This window comes from Furipterus horrens, unplaced genomic scaffold, assembly GCF_987537825.1.
Source record: "Furipterus horrens unplaced genomic scaffold, mFurHor1.1.pri manual_scaffold_13, whole genome shotgun sequence".
In the NCBI taxonomy this organism is placed as follows: domain Eukaryota; kingdom Metazoa; phylum Chordata; class Mammalia; order Chiroptera; family Furipteridae; genus Furipterus; species Furipterus horrens.
Genome location: NW_028327183.1, coordinates 59908468 through 59922468, shown reverse-complemented (window position 1 = coordinate 59922468; position 14001 = coordinate 59908468). Strand labels below are relative to the sequence as shown.

The 14001-nt window shown below is 42.9% G+C and overlaps 1 protein-coding gene across 1 annotated transcript; it reads left to right on the top strand.

Annotated features, from left to right (window-relative positions):
• The first annotated feature begins 4238 nt into the window (after window positions 1–4238).
• LOC149995716 (uncharacterized) lies at window positions 4239–13786 on the top strand. The gene is made up of 3 exons (XM_090261037.1): window positions 4239–4418; window positions 6961–7087; window positions 9951–13786. Exons 1-3 carry the CDS (start codon window positions 4317–4319, stop codon window positions 11687–11689), a joined length of 1968 nt encoding a protein of 655 aa, XP_090117163.1. The 5' UTR covers window positions 4239–4316; the 3' UTR covers window positions 11690–13786.
• The last annotated feature ends 215 nt before the right edge of the window (window positions 13787–14001 follow it).

Genomic DNA, 14001 nt, shown 5'->3' with positions numbered 1-14001 from the left:
GTTAGACTCCATATGCCCTGAGTCAGGCACCCTGAGCTTGGATCTTTAACTTTGAATTTTATAGGGGCTCTCAGGAATATGTCTCCTTCCTATAATCTGGGCTTCAGTTTTCTCTGTACAATGGATAAGAGGTATGTCTCTGTCCCTGAGCTTTTGGAGGTCAGGAGCTATGGTGCTCATTCGCTGTGCAGCAGCTGTTACACAGGCCAGGCACTCCTTAGTCCTCCAAAGCCCACAGGTCCCTGGGATTTGGGTGTTTGTGAGAAAAAAGTGGTGCTTTCAAGAAATGCTGAGTCACCTGTGAAAGAGGCAGGTGGTACTGGGCACCGAGGTCTCGGTGTGGGGTCTCCATCAGGAAATTTTTAAGTGACTCACTAGAGCTCCCTAAATCTCAGCTCAATGTGAGGATGGCACTTACCTTGTCCTCTGAGAATCAATAAAAGTAAGAAACGAGCACTTCTCAGTGCCAGGATTTCAGGACTGGCACTTGGAGCATTTTCTCTTTTTAATTCTCACAGCAACCTGGGAAGTGAGATTAATTTTGTGTTTTCTGAGTAAATTCTTAATTCAGGAATGAAGTAATTTTTTTAGTTTACACAACAGATAACTGTTGGATTCAAGAGGCTAGACTCCAACCCAGAGCCAGGGACAATGCCCAGCACTGGTTGAAGTCCTCACATGGGCAGCTACTTGGTAAAAACCAGGGAGGCTCAGCTAAAGGTGCTGTTTCCATGGTTGCAATTATGTTTCTCCCCATCCCCCACCCCACGTCTCTAGCCATTGCAGAGCACATACCTTATGCCTCCCAGTCTTAATGGTAATGCCATCATCTCTCAGCTCCCCTGGATTTTCAAGGGCACTGTTAATGTCTGAACTGCAATTTGTGTGCCTCCTCTTTGAGCCCAGCAAGGAGTTTGATCCTCAGGAGAGCTAAGTCATTTGAGCCTGGTCTCTGCATTTCACCCACCTTTTGGGTGATAGGCTGTGATACCATCCATTGAGGTGAATTTGATACCTCAGGTAGTTTCTTAGGGTGTTTTTGGGATATGGCTCTGACATTCACCCTCCAATGTAAGGGACAACCAGATGTGAATTTGGGGACCTCATAATCAGAGTGTTGCTGGAGACCTCAGTTATCATGATCTCAATGGGTGAGTGGTCACCTCCCTCCATGACAGGGCCCCACTGCTTATGTGATTCTGTCCTCTGTGTTCAGAGTGGATTACAGACATTCGTGCTCACCATGGCATCATGTTTCATTTTTCAACAATCATTTACTGATTATTCTATGCAGCCCTGGCCCATATTCTAAACCCATGTCATCTTTTGCAGTGTCCCTCTGTCTGCCTGTGCCTCATATCCTTGTGTTGTGTTGGAACATAGGTTTTCTTGAATCCCAGCTCCCAGCACACTCTGGCCACAAGGGACACTCTTACTCCAGATTTCAATTAACAATGAGATACAAATACACTTTTTGGAAAAAAAATGTACATAAGAAAAATTAGCGTTGGCCTGTGCAGCTCGGTTGGAGTATCATTTTGTGCACCAGAGTGTCACTGGTTCGATTCTTCGTCAGGATGCATATCTCAGTTGTGGGTTTCATCTTATGTTGGGGTGCATGTGGAAGGCAACTGATAGCTGTCTCTCTTTCTCTTCCTCTCTCTAATCAATAAATATTTTTAAAAATAAGAAAAATTAAATGTAGGTCATGTTAGAATAATAAGCACAGTAACAGCTAAGGTTCCCTAAGCACAGAACTGCTGTGATGTCAGCTGTAGGCACTGTTTAAACTGCATTTGATGAAGTCTAATATCACCCCTATTTTTTATCCCTTGAGATTTTTGACCTGATTATCTTGCTATTTATATTCTACAAAGTCTTATTGACCTGTTTTTTAAGTGTGTCTTGCTGTGACAAAACCCAGCAGAAAGTTTTAACACACACATTCATCATAGACATGTAAGTAAAATACAGTTACAAATCCATTTAAGTAACTCACTGAAAATGTCAGAAATGTACATGCAACAATTGCTATAAAGACATGAAGGTTCACTCAAAAAGCAGTCTTCCTGCTCTTCACTTCAAGGGGAGCAAAGCTCTCTGAGTGAACATCAGGAGACTAGGTGTATTCACTCACAGAGGCGAACAAAAATACTTTAGACATGTTGGAGGAGTCATGGAGTATAGATATTAGGCAGCCCCAAAACACTAAAATGGTGTGACACCGTACCTTTTACTTCCTCATTGACAGCATCTGTATGGGGACTGCAGATCGTTTTCCAGTGGAGAATTAGATCAAATTACAGAAATGTGTTCCTGTTGATTAATGGAGTTATACAGTGAGAATTATCCAAATAGCTAGAAAAGAAAAAGCTCTATTAAGCCTGAGAACAGGTAAGACACAATGGGTGGTAAAGAAAGGACACTGACCTTTAAGAATGAGAGCTTTAGAGAGCAATGGGGGGGGGCACAACTATAATAGAACAATAAAAAAATGGGAAAAAAAGAAACAAAATTTAACCTGAGCTATGACTCTGCTGGAAACATGGATACAATGAAATTGTTGTTTCTACAAAGTGTAAATCCTTTTCACTCATGAGAACCTGAGGAAAAATAGGTGACAAAGATAAGTTGTGAGGAGAAAAATTTAGAAGGAAAGACATGGCATCATGTTTCATTTTTCAACCATCATTTGCTGATTATTTCATCTGCTTCAGTGGCTCTTCTACGTCTATGTTATATATCAGTGAGTAAATAAAGGTGTTTGCAAACTGATTTCCTCAAAGTCTTCACTGAAGTCTAACCAAGAAATCCAGGAGAAAATATTTCATACTATAGTAAATTCTAAGGGGATAGGTGCTGTTGAAATGTGAAAACACACAAAATAACAAGTTAGGGATCTTCAAGATTTTAAGAACTCATTGAAAGAGAGGGACAGATTTGGTTAGATCAGGATGCTGTTCCGTGGACAATAAAAATCTTTGCAACTTTGATGGAGTATCAGACCATTTCTATAATTATTGGCCAGTTGCAGGGTGCTGTATATACTGTATACTTTTATTTCAGAGAAGTGATTTTTAAGTAATAGCTGGTAAGTTTTCAGATTTTTTTCAACTCCTCTCTTATGTTACTTAGTTTTAATGTTTTTCAAGTTTTGGTTTATATTTTAGTGTGATATTTGCTATACATTTTTAAATAAGATAGCCTTCTTAGAGGATTACTGATTTTTTTATATTTATTGCACATATATGCCTGTATTTTCTGAATTCTAACATTTTATATGCTTTTTAAGTTTCTGAGGTATACATAGGTTAACTTTCAGTGTGAATACTTTATTTACTCTAAATATAATTTATAAATATGTACTTTATCTTATTAGGAATGCAAGAAACATCATGTCACCTCTGATCATAAATGTGCGGAGAGTAGAAAATTTCTTTCCTTATGATAGTTACATTATGATTTGAAATTAAAGAAACACCAATAACTGTCAGAATTCAATTCTCCCTGTTTTTCAAAACTTTTTATTTTCTTTGCTGTTTTATTACAGTTATCCCATTTCCTCCACTTTGCTCTCCCCTGTCCTGCCCACTCCTCCCCTTCTCCCACAGTCAATCCCTGCCCTATTGTTCATGTCCATGGTTCATTATTACTAGTTCCTTTATTTTTCTTAATTGATTTATTTATAACCGAGCTATTGAAGTTTAAAGTTTATACTTTGTATCTTAGTTCTTATTTATTTCAAAGGCCTGTCATATAGTCCTCGGTTATATTCGTCATACGAGTGATCGTGTAAGTGGGACATTTGATAAAATTTTTGGGACCCTGTAACGCAGGAATACCTCCTTTTACTATGACTGGCTGTGTGGCGTTGCAGAGATGATGCACGTTCATCTACATGCACGCAAGACCCTTCACCAGCAACAGACGACATGTTTTGTCATTTTCCAGATCGCTTTTGGACCAGGACGCGTTATCTCCCAGTATTTTTCCTGGTGAGTCTGGGTCTTTCCTCTTGGAATCAGGTGGAAAACCCCTTTTCAGCCCCTTGGACTCTAGGAACCACAGTACCCAGAAGGCTGTTCGTGGCTGAGCCAATGGAGGCTCAGAAAAGGCATTTCCGTTGGGGAAAACGCTTGGGGGCGGGACTTCCGCCATCCTGCGGGCAGGCGTATTGTCTTCTTTCAGGGTCGCTTCACCGGCACAGGCGCCGTGGAGTTGCTTGAGACAAAACATCGCGAGAGACCTGGTCGCCGCGGCGCAAACACGATTGTGAGGCTCCGTGACGGCGCTGGGTGACCCCCGCCGAGCCCGCGATGGGGACCGCGGTGCCCTGCGCCCCTTTCTCGCCCATCGCTCCCGCTCCCCTCCGTCCTCAGAATCCGGAGGTGGTGGCCGCGCTGAGGCGCCCGGCTGAGGTGAGTGCGCGTCCCGGGCCTTCCCCCATCACCCCACCGAGCCCTGCAGCCCGGGCGCGGGTCACCTGTCACCTGCTGTCGCCCAGGTTCCGGTGTCCGTGATCGGCAGGCGCTTGTGGGTAACAAGCTGTGGCGGGGGTGGGAAAGGACGACTGTCTAAGGGGCCGCCCTGTAAGACGCGGAGGGGCGGCTGAACCGGGACGACCCGGATACCTGCGGTCGGCTTTACAGCGTGAGGCGAAGTCACGTCCGGACTGAGAGGCAGAGGGGTGGCGCCTTCATGCTGAGGGCTGTGAGAGCCCTGGATGGTCGTGACCCGAGAGGGGCCACGTGCTGTGTCTGGGTTTCCGAGGCTTTTCCATCCTGCTGAGACAGAAACCTGCTGGGGTCCGGTGATGAGAGAGAGAGGCTCAGGGAGAGGGGCCCTCGTCGAAAGTCACAGAGCTGGTAACAGGTTGCTCTGAGAATAGATACTTGGGTGGAGGTCACCAGACTCCAGGGCTGGACCGAGATGCAGCTGAGACCCGCTTTCCTGGAGCAAACGGTGGTTGAGTGTGTCTTCCCACAGCTTCTGAAGTTGAAAACCACTTTGTAAACTAGACAAGGAAGGGCAGGGTGTCCCAGCCCCTCCCTGGTGGTGACACTACCTTATGGTGTCTAACGACTCTTCCCTTGGTAGTTTCCTAGCTCTGGGATGTGGGGACCCTGGGGATCCCCTAATCCTGAGTGCGGGTCACAGGTAATATCAAGGTGCTCCTATTTCTGGTGTCTAGGTAAGAAACATTCAAACTGCAGAGACTTTTTTAAATGTTTATTTTAGTCAAACAAAGAACGATTGCCAGGAAACAAAATCTGAACGGAATCAGGAAGTGCTTGGAAAGTGGCAGTTTTACCACTTATTGTATCCATCAGAATGAAAAGGGAAGACATAGGTTGGGAACTTGAGAATCCATTGGTGATAGGTTAGGGAGACGGGAGAAAACAAAGAAGGAAACTCTGATATTAGATAAAAAGTAAAAATGAGTACATACTTCTTTTACATTGGTCGTTATAGCACAGCTAATGAACACAATAATAAAAACAATGCAGGATTTTTTATCTGCTCTAATATAGATGGAAAAATACAAAGATGGGCTCAGTTAAATTCACCTTACTCAGGGAACATGACTCCTTGCCATGACTTGTTTTTAGTTAGAAAGTAGTAATTTCATGCCATCTCTTTAGGTATTTTTGGTCTCTTTGTTTGTAAGGCCATCATTGAGGACTCCCCTCTGATGGTCAGGTTTAGTATGTGGCCCCCCCATGTTTTCCGGTCTATAATGGCAGTCAGTGTGAGCAGTTACTGAGTGTTATCCAGGGAGATACAGCTGCACCTCCAAATGCTTGGAGGTACCATAGAGCTGGGAGTAGGAATAAGCACCTCAAGGAGCACAGAGGTGGGGAGGGTTGGGGGGAGTCAAGAATCAGAACTGTAAAGTGGCCAAATGATAATTTGGGACTCTGTTATGGAGATAAAGGGACATTTGCCTACGAGAAAGGAGTTGGTGTGTCCTGGGTTTAACAGTCTCCATCTGGCTGCATAATGGAAAAATGATGATGGGTGTTAAGGGAGGAGGCAGGGAGCCCAGGACCAGGTGAGTTCTCCGATCTGGAGGAGAGCTGACGGACCAGCGTTGGGCCTCAGAGGTCGAGGAAAAGGTTGGATTGTTGGTCTGTTTGCTTAATTGTATTTTTTGCATTACCACTTATCCTACTTATACCCTCTTAAATGTCCACTCACCGCCTTGCTCCCTGCATGTTTTTAAGAAGAGCGTGGACAGTGTCAGATTTTGCAGCTGCAGGAGAGAAAGGAAAGCATTCAAAACTACCCCAGTGTTTTTGATCGAAGCAGCTGTAGTGCTGCTGGCTTCATCAGCTGGGCTGGGGAAGATGGTGGTAGGGAGGTTAATTCTCTTTGGGAATATCAGACTGTTCTTGTGGTTAACATTTTTAAAAGTTTCCTAGGGAAGTGAGTGGAAACATCCAGTGAGCATCTGAACACATTAGTCTGGGGAAGGGTCAGGGCTGGAGACATGCAAAAGTTGTGGCTCTTCTGTGTATGAGGGTGAAGGTGGCAGACCTGAGGGAGTCAACCTGGAATGTGAAGATGTGAAGCAGGTGGAGATCACACAGTGGTGTGCACAGCTAGAGGAAGTGTGAGCTGGTGATTATGGGTACTTGAGGTTGGGATTTAAGGGTGAAGCATAAGCCCATGTTTAGCTGTGCTGGAGGCCTGATTAGGGAGGCTCAGTGGAATTTATTAGCATGAAGGTTGGGGCCCCTGCAGCATAGCCCCAAGCTTAGATGGCATTTATCTGCCCTACTTCCTCCTATCTCACCTGCCTTTGCTGAGGGTATGTAAGTGATTAATGAGATTTTGAGGAGAGAGTTGGCAGCTCTGTCACCAAGTGCTGGTGTCTTCTCTGAACTAGGGGCCTAAGGAGGGAAAGTAGGAATATGGTTTCTCCGACTGTTCTGGATTTATTTGTATTAATTCTGACAGGTTGGGGTAACCTTTGCGGATGTCGCCATGTGTTTCTCCAGGAAAGAATGGTGCCTCCTTGATGAGGCTCAGAGATGCCTGTACCTCAGTGTGATGCTGGAGAACTTTGCTCTTATATCCTCGCTGGGTAAGACACTCACTCTCCCTGTGCAGTTTTCTTGGCATGCCTGCATTCCCCTTCCTCAAGGTTGCACTTTTCTTCTATCCTATGCTCTGAGGACCCTGACCATATTTGCACCCAGAAAGCAATGGACAGCAGCTGGGGGTCTTGGGGTCACCCCTGATCATGTCTCCAGAGTTCCTTCTTTTTGATTCATTGCTCCAAACTTTTAAACTAACTCTCATTTTCAAAAAAAAAACAACACACCCTCACACTCACAGGTGACCGGACTAGGCTTTGTATTTCCCCTGTGCCCTTCATTTCTCAGGGGTTGCTCTGTCCTCACATGTGTGCTGTGTACACTGTTTGCTGTCCAGGTTTTGTGGGTAGACTGTGTACTTGGCGGGGCTGGTTTGTTTGCACTGCCTTCTTCTCTTCCTGCTGCCCCCATACCTGCTGTACTGCACCCTCTTTGGGAAGTATTTGAAGTCAGTAATGTTGCTGGAAGCCTAATAATTTTTACATTGATTAGTGAGGAAACACATTTTTTATATTCTTGTTCATAATTTCTATACATATATGTGTAGTTTTTAATCTTCACCTATGGATATATTTATTAACTTATTAGTGTAGAAGGGATTGAGAGAGAGAAAGAGAAACATCAGTGTGAGAGAAGAGTATTGATCGGTTGCACCCACAGGCACCCTTACTGGGGGTTGAGCCCACAACCTTTTGGTGCACTGGACAACTCTCCCAGTAACTGAGCCACCCGGACAAGGGTGTTTGATGTCTATTATTGTGTGAGAGAATTGTCACTACTCCTGCTCTCTTTGTGTGTGTGTGTGTGTGTGTGTGTGTAATGTTTTTTACATCTGTTTATTTTCAACATATGTGGCCATAACCTTTTTTTTTTTTTTTGAAGATATTTTACTTATCTTTAGAGTGAGGAGAAGGGAGGTAGAACGAAAGGGAGAGAAATGTTTATGTGCGAGGGAAGCATGGATTGGTTGCCTCTTGCACACCCCCAAGTGGGGCTTGGCCTGCCACCCAGGCTTGTGCCTGGACTAGGATTTGGTGCTCATCCCACTGATCCACACCAGCCAGTGCAAGAAGTAGTTTAATCTGCATGTGGGTATAAGAGAGTTTTGTAGATGATATGTTATGTTTTGAGCTGAACGGAAGTTTCGGTTACAGTTCTTGCTGCCTGATGAACTGAGTTAAGAATACCGAAGAAGATAGGGTCCACAATGGCCAGGGTAGCGGTTTTCCAAATACTTAGCCATCTGTTTTGGAGTCTTTGGTGGCAGAGATTGCTGGGGAGATACTGATGTTTCTCCTTTATAAATGATGTTGTGGCCAAGGGGAGTCCTCTTGATACCATGCTGACAAAATCTGTATATTCCTTTGAGGAGAAATCTGTGAGAAGTTTGCAGATGTTACAGAAAATCCTGAAGTTCTCAGTGACAGTGTTTGTCATGGTCATTTATAAAACAGGTCATTAAGAGTCCATGGTAGGAGGTGCACAGTGGCTTGGGGTGGAAGCTCTCATCCTTGTCTTTTGAATCTAACCGTCTTGGCTAAGCCAGTTTCTTCTGTAATTCTTTCCATGTAGTTCTTTGTTTTATACTCCACTTATGGCTCTTCGGGAAAACTGGTCTTCTAAGGATTTCCCTTGTTCCGCAAGGATTCCTTTTAACAAGGATAATTGTCTAATTATTTTTGAGGGAAAATGAATATGTGTATTTTTTATTCTGTCATCATTGACATAGATGTTTTCTTTTGGCTTGTTTGTCCTGAGTTGTTCTACAACAGTGCTGCTTATTCATCTCTCCAGTTTTCTCTTAGGAGTTGCATCATCAGTATTCCATGCAATTGCTCACCTGGGAGTAAAACGGAAAAGTCCTTTGTCTATCACAAGAGGAACATGAGTCCAGCCATGACAGGCTGGGCTCACAGGGGGTCTGGTGTTGGTGAATGACAATTGGAGAGGGTTTGATGCCACCTCTCTGTTAAAACGTAATGAGAAACCTGTTCTGTTTAACACTATTTTGTCACCATTGGCAGTGGCCACACCTTAATGTACTTGTCCTTTTCAGTGTTGGCATTTTGCCTATTGGATAGTTTTAATAGGTATCACTTCTACTCTGACTTCAAGCCAGGGCTGCTATCTCCCTGTCTAACCTCCACACCACCACCATTTCTCTGAGGAGTCTTCTTAGTGAGCGCTCTAGTTTTGCTCAGTGCCTGTGTCGCCTTAAAGTGTGCATATATTTCTTTTGTCCTTTTCTTTCTTTCTCTTTTTTATTTTTAAATACTTATTTTTTAGTGAGAGTGGAAGGGGGAGTAAAAGAGAGGGAGAGAAACTTTAATGTGTGGGAGATACATCGATTGGTTGCCTCTCACACACACACAATGAGGAACCTGGCCAAAATCACAGGCATGTGCCCTGACTGGGAATCAAACCAGTGACCTTTTTATTTGCAGGCTGGTGCCCAATCCACTGAGCCACACCAGCCAATGCTGATGAGTGCACATATTTTTATAGGAGCAATGCCCACCATCAGCTTTGTTGCTGTTGATTTTCTTAGTTTTGGATACATTCACGTTCCTCTACACAGGCTTACATCGCCAGCAAAAAGGCTTTTGCAGACCCTACCTCTCTTTTTTGTGACCCATCCTATGCTTGTATCCTTTGTATAATGAGGGTCCAATTAATTACTCCCCTTGGTGGCCTAGTATGCACTACCACCACTGTTTCTGAGTCTATCTCGGTTGTCTTAGAAAATTGTTGCACAGAATCATTCCTTGAGGTGTCAGCTGCAGATCTGTGGGGAGAAAACCCCTTCCCTATAAGTCAGTATGTACTTCACTAGTGTTTTTCCTTATTCAGGTTGCTGCTGTGGAACAGCAGATGTGGAGACACCCTTTGAACAGAACTTTTCTGTAAGAGTCTTGCAGGATAAGAATCCCAAGTCATCTTTGTCTTCCCAGAAGACCCACCCCTGTGAGAGTTGCGGACTCGTCTTGAGAGACATTTTCCTCTTGGTTGACCAGCAGGGAACACAACAGAGCCCAACACTGCTGAGGTGTGGGGCATGTGCAGAACCATTTTATTTTAATGTACAGAGTCACCAGGACCAGGAGCAGGACACAACAAAGGATTGTTTCATAAGCTGTGTGGACAAGGTGTCACTTGGAAAGAACTGTGATTTTCAGATGTCATGGGAGCATTTTACCTCTACACTGGTTGCAAAGGATTTTCACATCAGCACAGGACATCTTGAGCAACTGGCTACTCACACCATGTGTAGGGCAAACAAAATCTCTTACTCTGGAATGACTTCTCAAACTACAGCGTATCATCACACCACAAGAGAATCCAAGAAAGCCATTGGCTGTGATGACACAGTTGTGGGGCACCAGGGTTTCCTTATAGAAAGACAGGGTTTTGTGTGTTGTGAATGTGGACGATCTTTTCCCAATAGCTCTGCCCTCCATGATCATCATAGAGTTCACACTGAAAAAAAGTCTTTTGAGTGTGAGGAATGCGGGAAATCTTTTAAGAGGAAATATGACTTTAAATGTCATCAGAGAGTTCACACTGGAGAAAGGCCTTATGAGTGCATCGAATGTGGGAAATGTTTTACTAGTAGCTCTGCCCTTTGTTATCATCAGAGAGTTCATACTGGAGAAAGGCCTTATGAGTGTGGTAAATGTGGGAAGTCATTTATTAGTAGCTCTGCCCTCCGTTACCATCAGCGAGTTCACACTGGAGAAAGGCCTCATGAGTGTGGAGAATGTGGGAAACATTTTAGCAATAGCTCTGCCCTCCGTTATCATCAGCGAGTTCACACTGGAGAAAAGCCTTATGAGTGTCGCGAGTGTGGGAAATCTTATACTAGTAGACCTTCCCTCCATGATCATCAGAGAGTTCACACTGGAGAAAAGCCTTATGAGTGCAGTGAATGTGGAAAAACTTTTAGGAGGATATATTACTTTAATTGTCATCGTAGAGTTCACACTGGAGAAAAGCCTTATGAGTGCAGTGAATGTGGGAAATCTTTTACTAGAAACTCTGCCCTCCGTAATCATCAGAGAATTCACACTGGAGAAAAGCCTTATGAGTGTGGTGAATGTGGGAAATCTTTTAAAAGGAAATATTACTTTAATTGTCATCAGAGAGTTCACACTGGAGAAATGCCTTATGAGTGTTCTGAATGTGGGAAATCTTTTAAGAGGAAAGAAAACTTTAATTCTCATCAGAGACTTCATACTGGTGAAAGGCCTTATGAGTGCACTGAATGTGGGAAATCTTTTACCATGAGTTCCGCACTTCTGAAGCATCAGAGAGTTCACACTGGTGAAAAGCCTTATGAGTGCAGTGAATGTGGGAAATGTTTTACCTATAACTCTGACCTTCGGTGTCACCTGAGAGTTCACACTGAAGAAAGGCCTTATGAGTGTGGTGAATGTGGGAAATCTTTTACCAGTAGCTCTGTTCTTCGTATTCATCAGCGAGTTCATACTGGAGAAAAACCTTATGAGTGCAGTGAATGTAAGAAATGCTTTAGACAACGCTCTGCTCTTATTCAACACTATAGAGTTCATTCTGGAAAAAAAGCTGTATGAGTGCATTTAATGTGGAAAAACATGAGTAGCTCTGCCTTTTGTCATCATTGAAGTGTTCATGCGGATAAAGGCTTTTTGCGTGCAGAGATGTTGGGAAACCTTTTACCAGTAACTGCTTTTCGTTATAATCAGAGAGTTCACGAAGGACATAGGCTTTTTGAGTGCGTGAATGTAGGACATCCTTCACCTGTAGCAGTCACCTTTACTAGTATCACATAGTCACACAGAAGAAAAGCCCTATGAGTGCAGTCAATATGGGAAATCTGTTGCCAGTGGCCATGGTTTTCATTGTCATCAGAGAATTCACAATGACTAAGTTTAGAATATTTGTAAAATCTTACTCTTGCCATTTCCTTTGTTATCTTTTGAGAGGTAACACTGGTGATAGGTTTTATAAATACATGTAATAGGAGAAATTTTTTTCCTGTACGACTAAGCTCCCTTATATTCAGAGATTTCACCCTTTGGAAAGGCCTTATGAGTACGGTGGTAGGCTTTATGAGGACATCAAATTTAAGAAATGTCTTACCTTCAAGTCATGTTCACCTAATCCCAGTTCATACTGCTTAAATGTTTCGAGTGTGACATGAACATGGGATATCTCTAGACATCAGTTTATGCTGTTTTGACATTGGAGAGTTCTCAGTGTGTAAATGGTTAGATTTTAGGAAATAATTTTTTTTTCTGGTTTAGTAACACTGAAGAAAACTTGAAGAAACATCTGTGTTTAACATGTTAAGTGCCATGTCAGTCACCGGTAACTGACACTATACTTTCCATTCGAACCACGTCAGTCAGTGACTGACGATATACACCAGTGTATTGGTGAAATTGATTATCATGGGCTAAACGAAAAGGAAAACAAAACATGTTAATGTTGTATGTTCACAGTGTGGACATGCTTCGGAAGTTTAATGTTTAAATTTTGAAGAACCTAACAAACCACAGTCTACACTATATTGTGCCTTAATGCACTTTAATAACTTTTTTTAGATTTGTTTACTTGTTTTTAGAGAAAGAGGAAGGGAGGGAGAAAGAGAGCGAGAGAATCACCCATCAGTTGCCTCTCACATGCACCCAGCTGGGGACCTGGCCTGCAACCCAGGCATGTGCCCTGACTGGGAGTCGAACTGGTGACCTTTCAGTTTTCAGGCCAACACTCAATCCATTGCATCACACCAGCTAGAGATACATTCTTACTCATATTGTATGAGGGTTGTTTTTCCCCACACTAACGAAATCTTGATTTGTTTAATAATTGTAAATTTTATCCCTGGTTAATGTGTCTCAGTGGATTGAGTGTCAGCCTATGAACCGAAACATCACCAGTTCAATTCCTGGGTCTGGTTGGGAGGTTGTGTGTTGTGTGAGAGGCAACCAATCAATGTATCTCTCTCAAATCAATGTTTGTCTCCCTCTGTTTCTCCCTCGCTTCCCCTTTCTAGAAATAAACATAAAATATTCCTTATAAATTATAAATTTTAGCTCTTTTCATATGTTCCTCATGCTGTCTCTATTGTTTTAGTTGCATTTCCCTAAGGATTAATGAGAATTTTTGTAGCTTTGTATATACTACTGACAAGTTTTAACTAAAATTTGTGCTCACATAATTTACCTATTTTTAATTTCAGCCACTCTCCTTTAATAAGTAGAGTAAAACAGCAAAAATATATATTGAAATATCACGTATTTTCATTCCTTGAATAACAGGTACTTTTGCTTCATGGAAAATTGTTTTTTTGGAAGTTATTTTCAGTAATGCAAAAATTTCCAAACTATTCAGATTTTATGCCTTACACAATGCAGTAGGTATATTTTATAAACTTTAAGGAATAATCTGCATTAACACACTTCATCACTTTTGTGAATTCAAACATTTAGTAATAAAAAGCCATGCTTTTTAGTTTTCACCCATTTTTATGGCCTATCATCTGGGCTAGAGCAGGATTTGAAGGTGAATCGGGTGGTATGAAGATGAACAAGTATTTCTTGAGCCCTCCTGGAAGCCCAGGAGAGGAGATCAGTGATTCCTCTCCATACCTTGGGCCATGCAACCTCGGTTTATAGCTTGGATTATTAGCCGTGTTGATTACAGGGAAATGATGCTCTCCTGGGTCTAGTTTCCGCCTGTGTAAAGGGTAAAGAGAAACCTTGATCCATGCCTTGGTGCTTACTGAAAAAGTAGTGGCTCTACCACCAGTTATCACCAGTGGGTACCATCCACTGGCCATACCACCCTGTGACCTTCTGCCCCACGTGCTTATGAAAATAAATGGAGCTTCTCAGATACCCCATATCTACTTCAGTCCACA

Coding starts and splice junctions, on each gene's coding strand:
- LOC149995716 (XM_090261037.1), top strand. CDS start 4,317: ATGGGGACCGCGGTGCCCTGCGCCCCTTTCTCGCCCATCGCTCCCGCT. Junction 4,419..6,960: donor CGCTGAGGCGCCCGGCTGAG/GTGAGTGCGCGT, acceptor TAATTCTGACAG/GTTGGGGTAACCTTTGCGGA. Junction 7,088..9,950: donor TGCTCTTATATCCTCGCTGG/GTAAGACACTCA, acceptor TTCCTTATTCAG/GTTGCTGCTGTGGAACAGCA.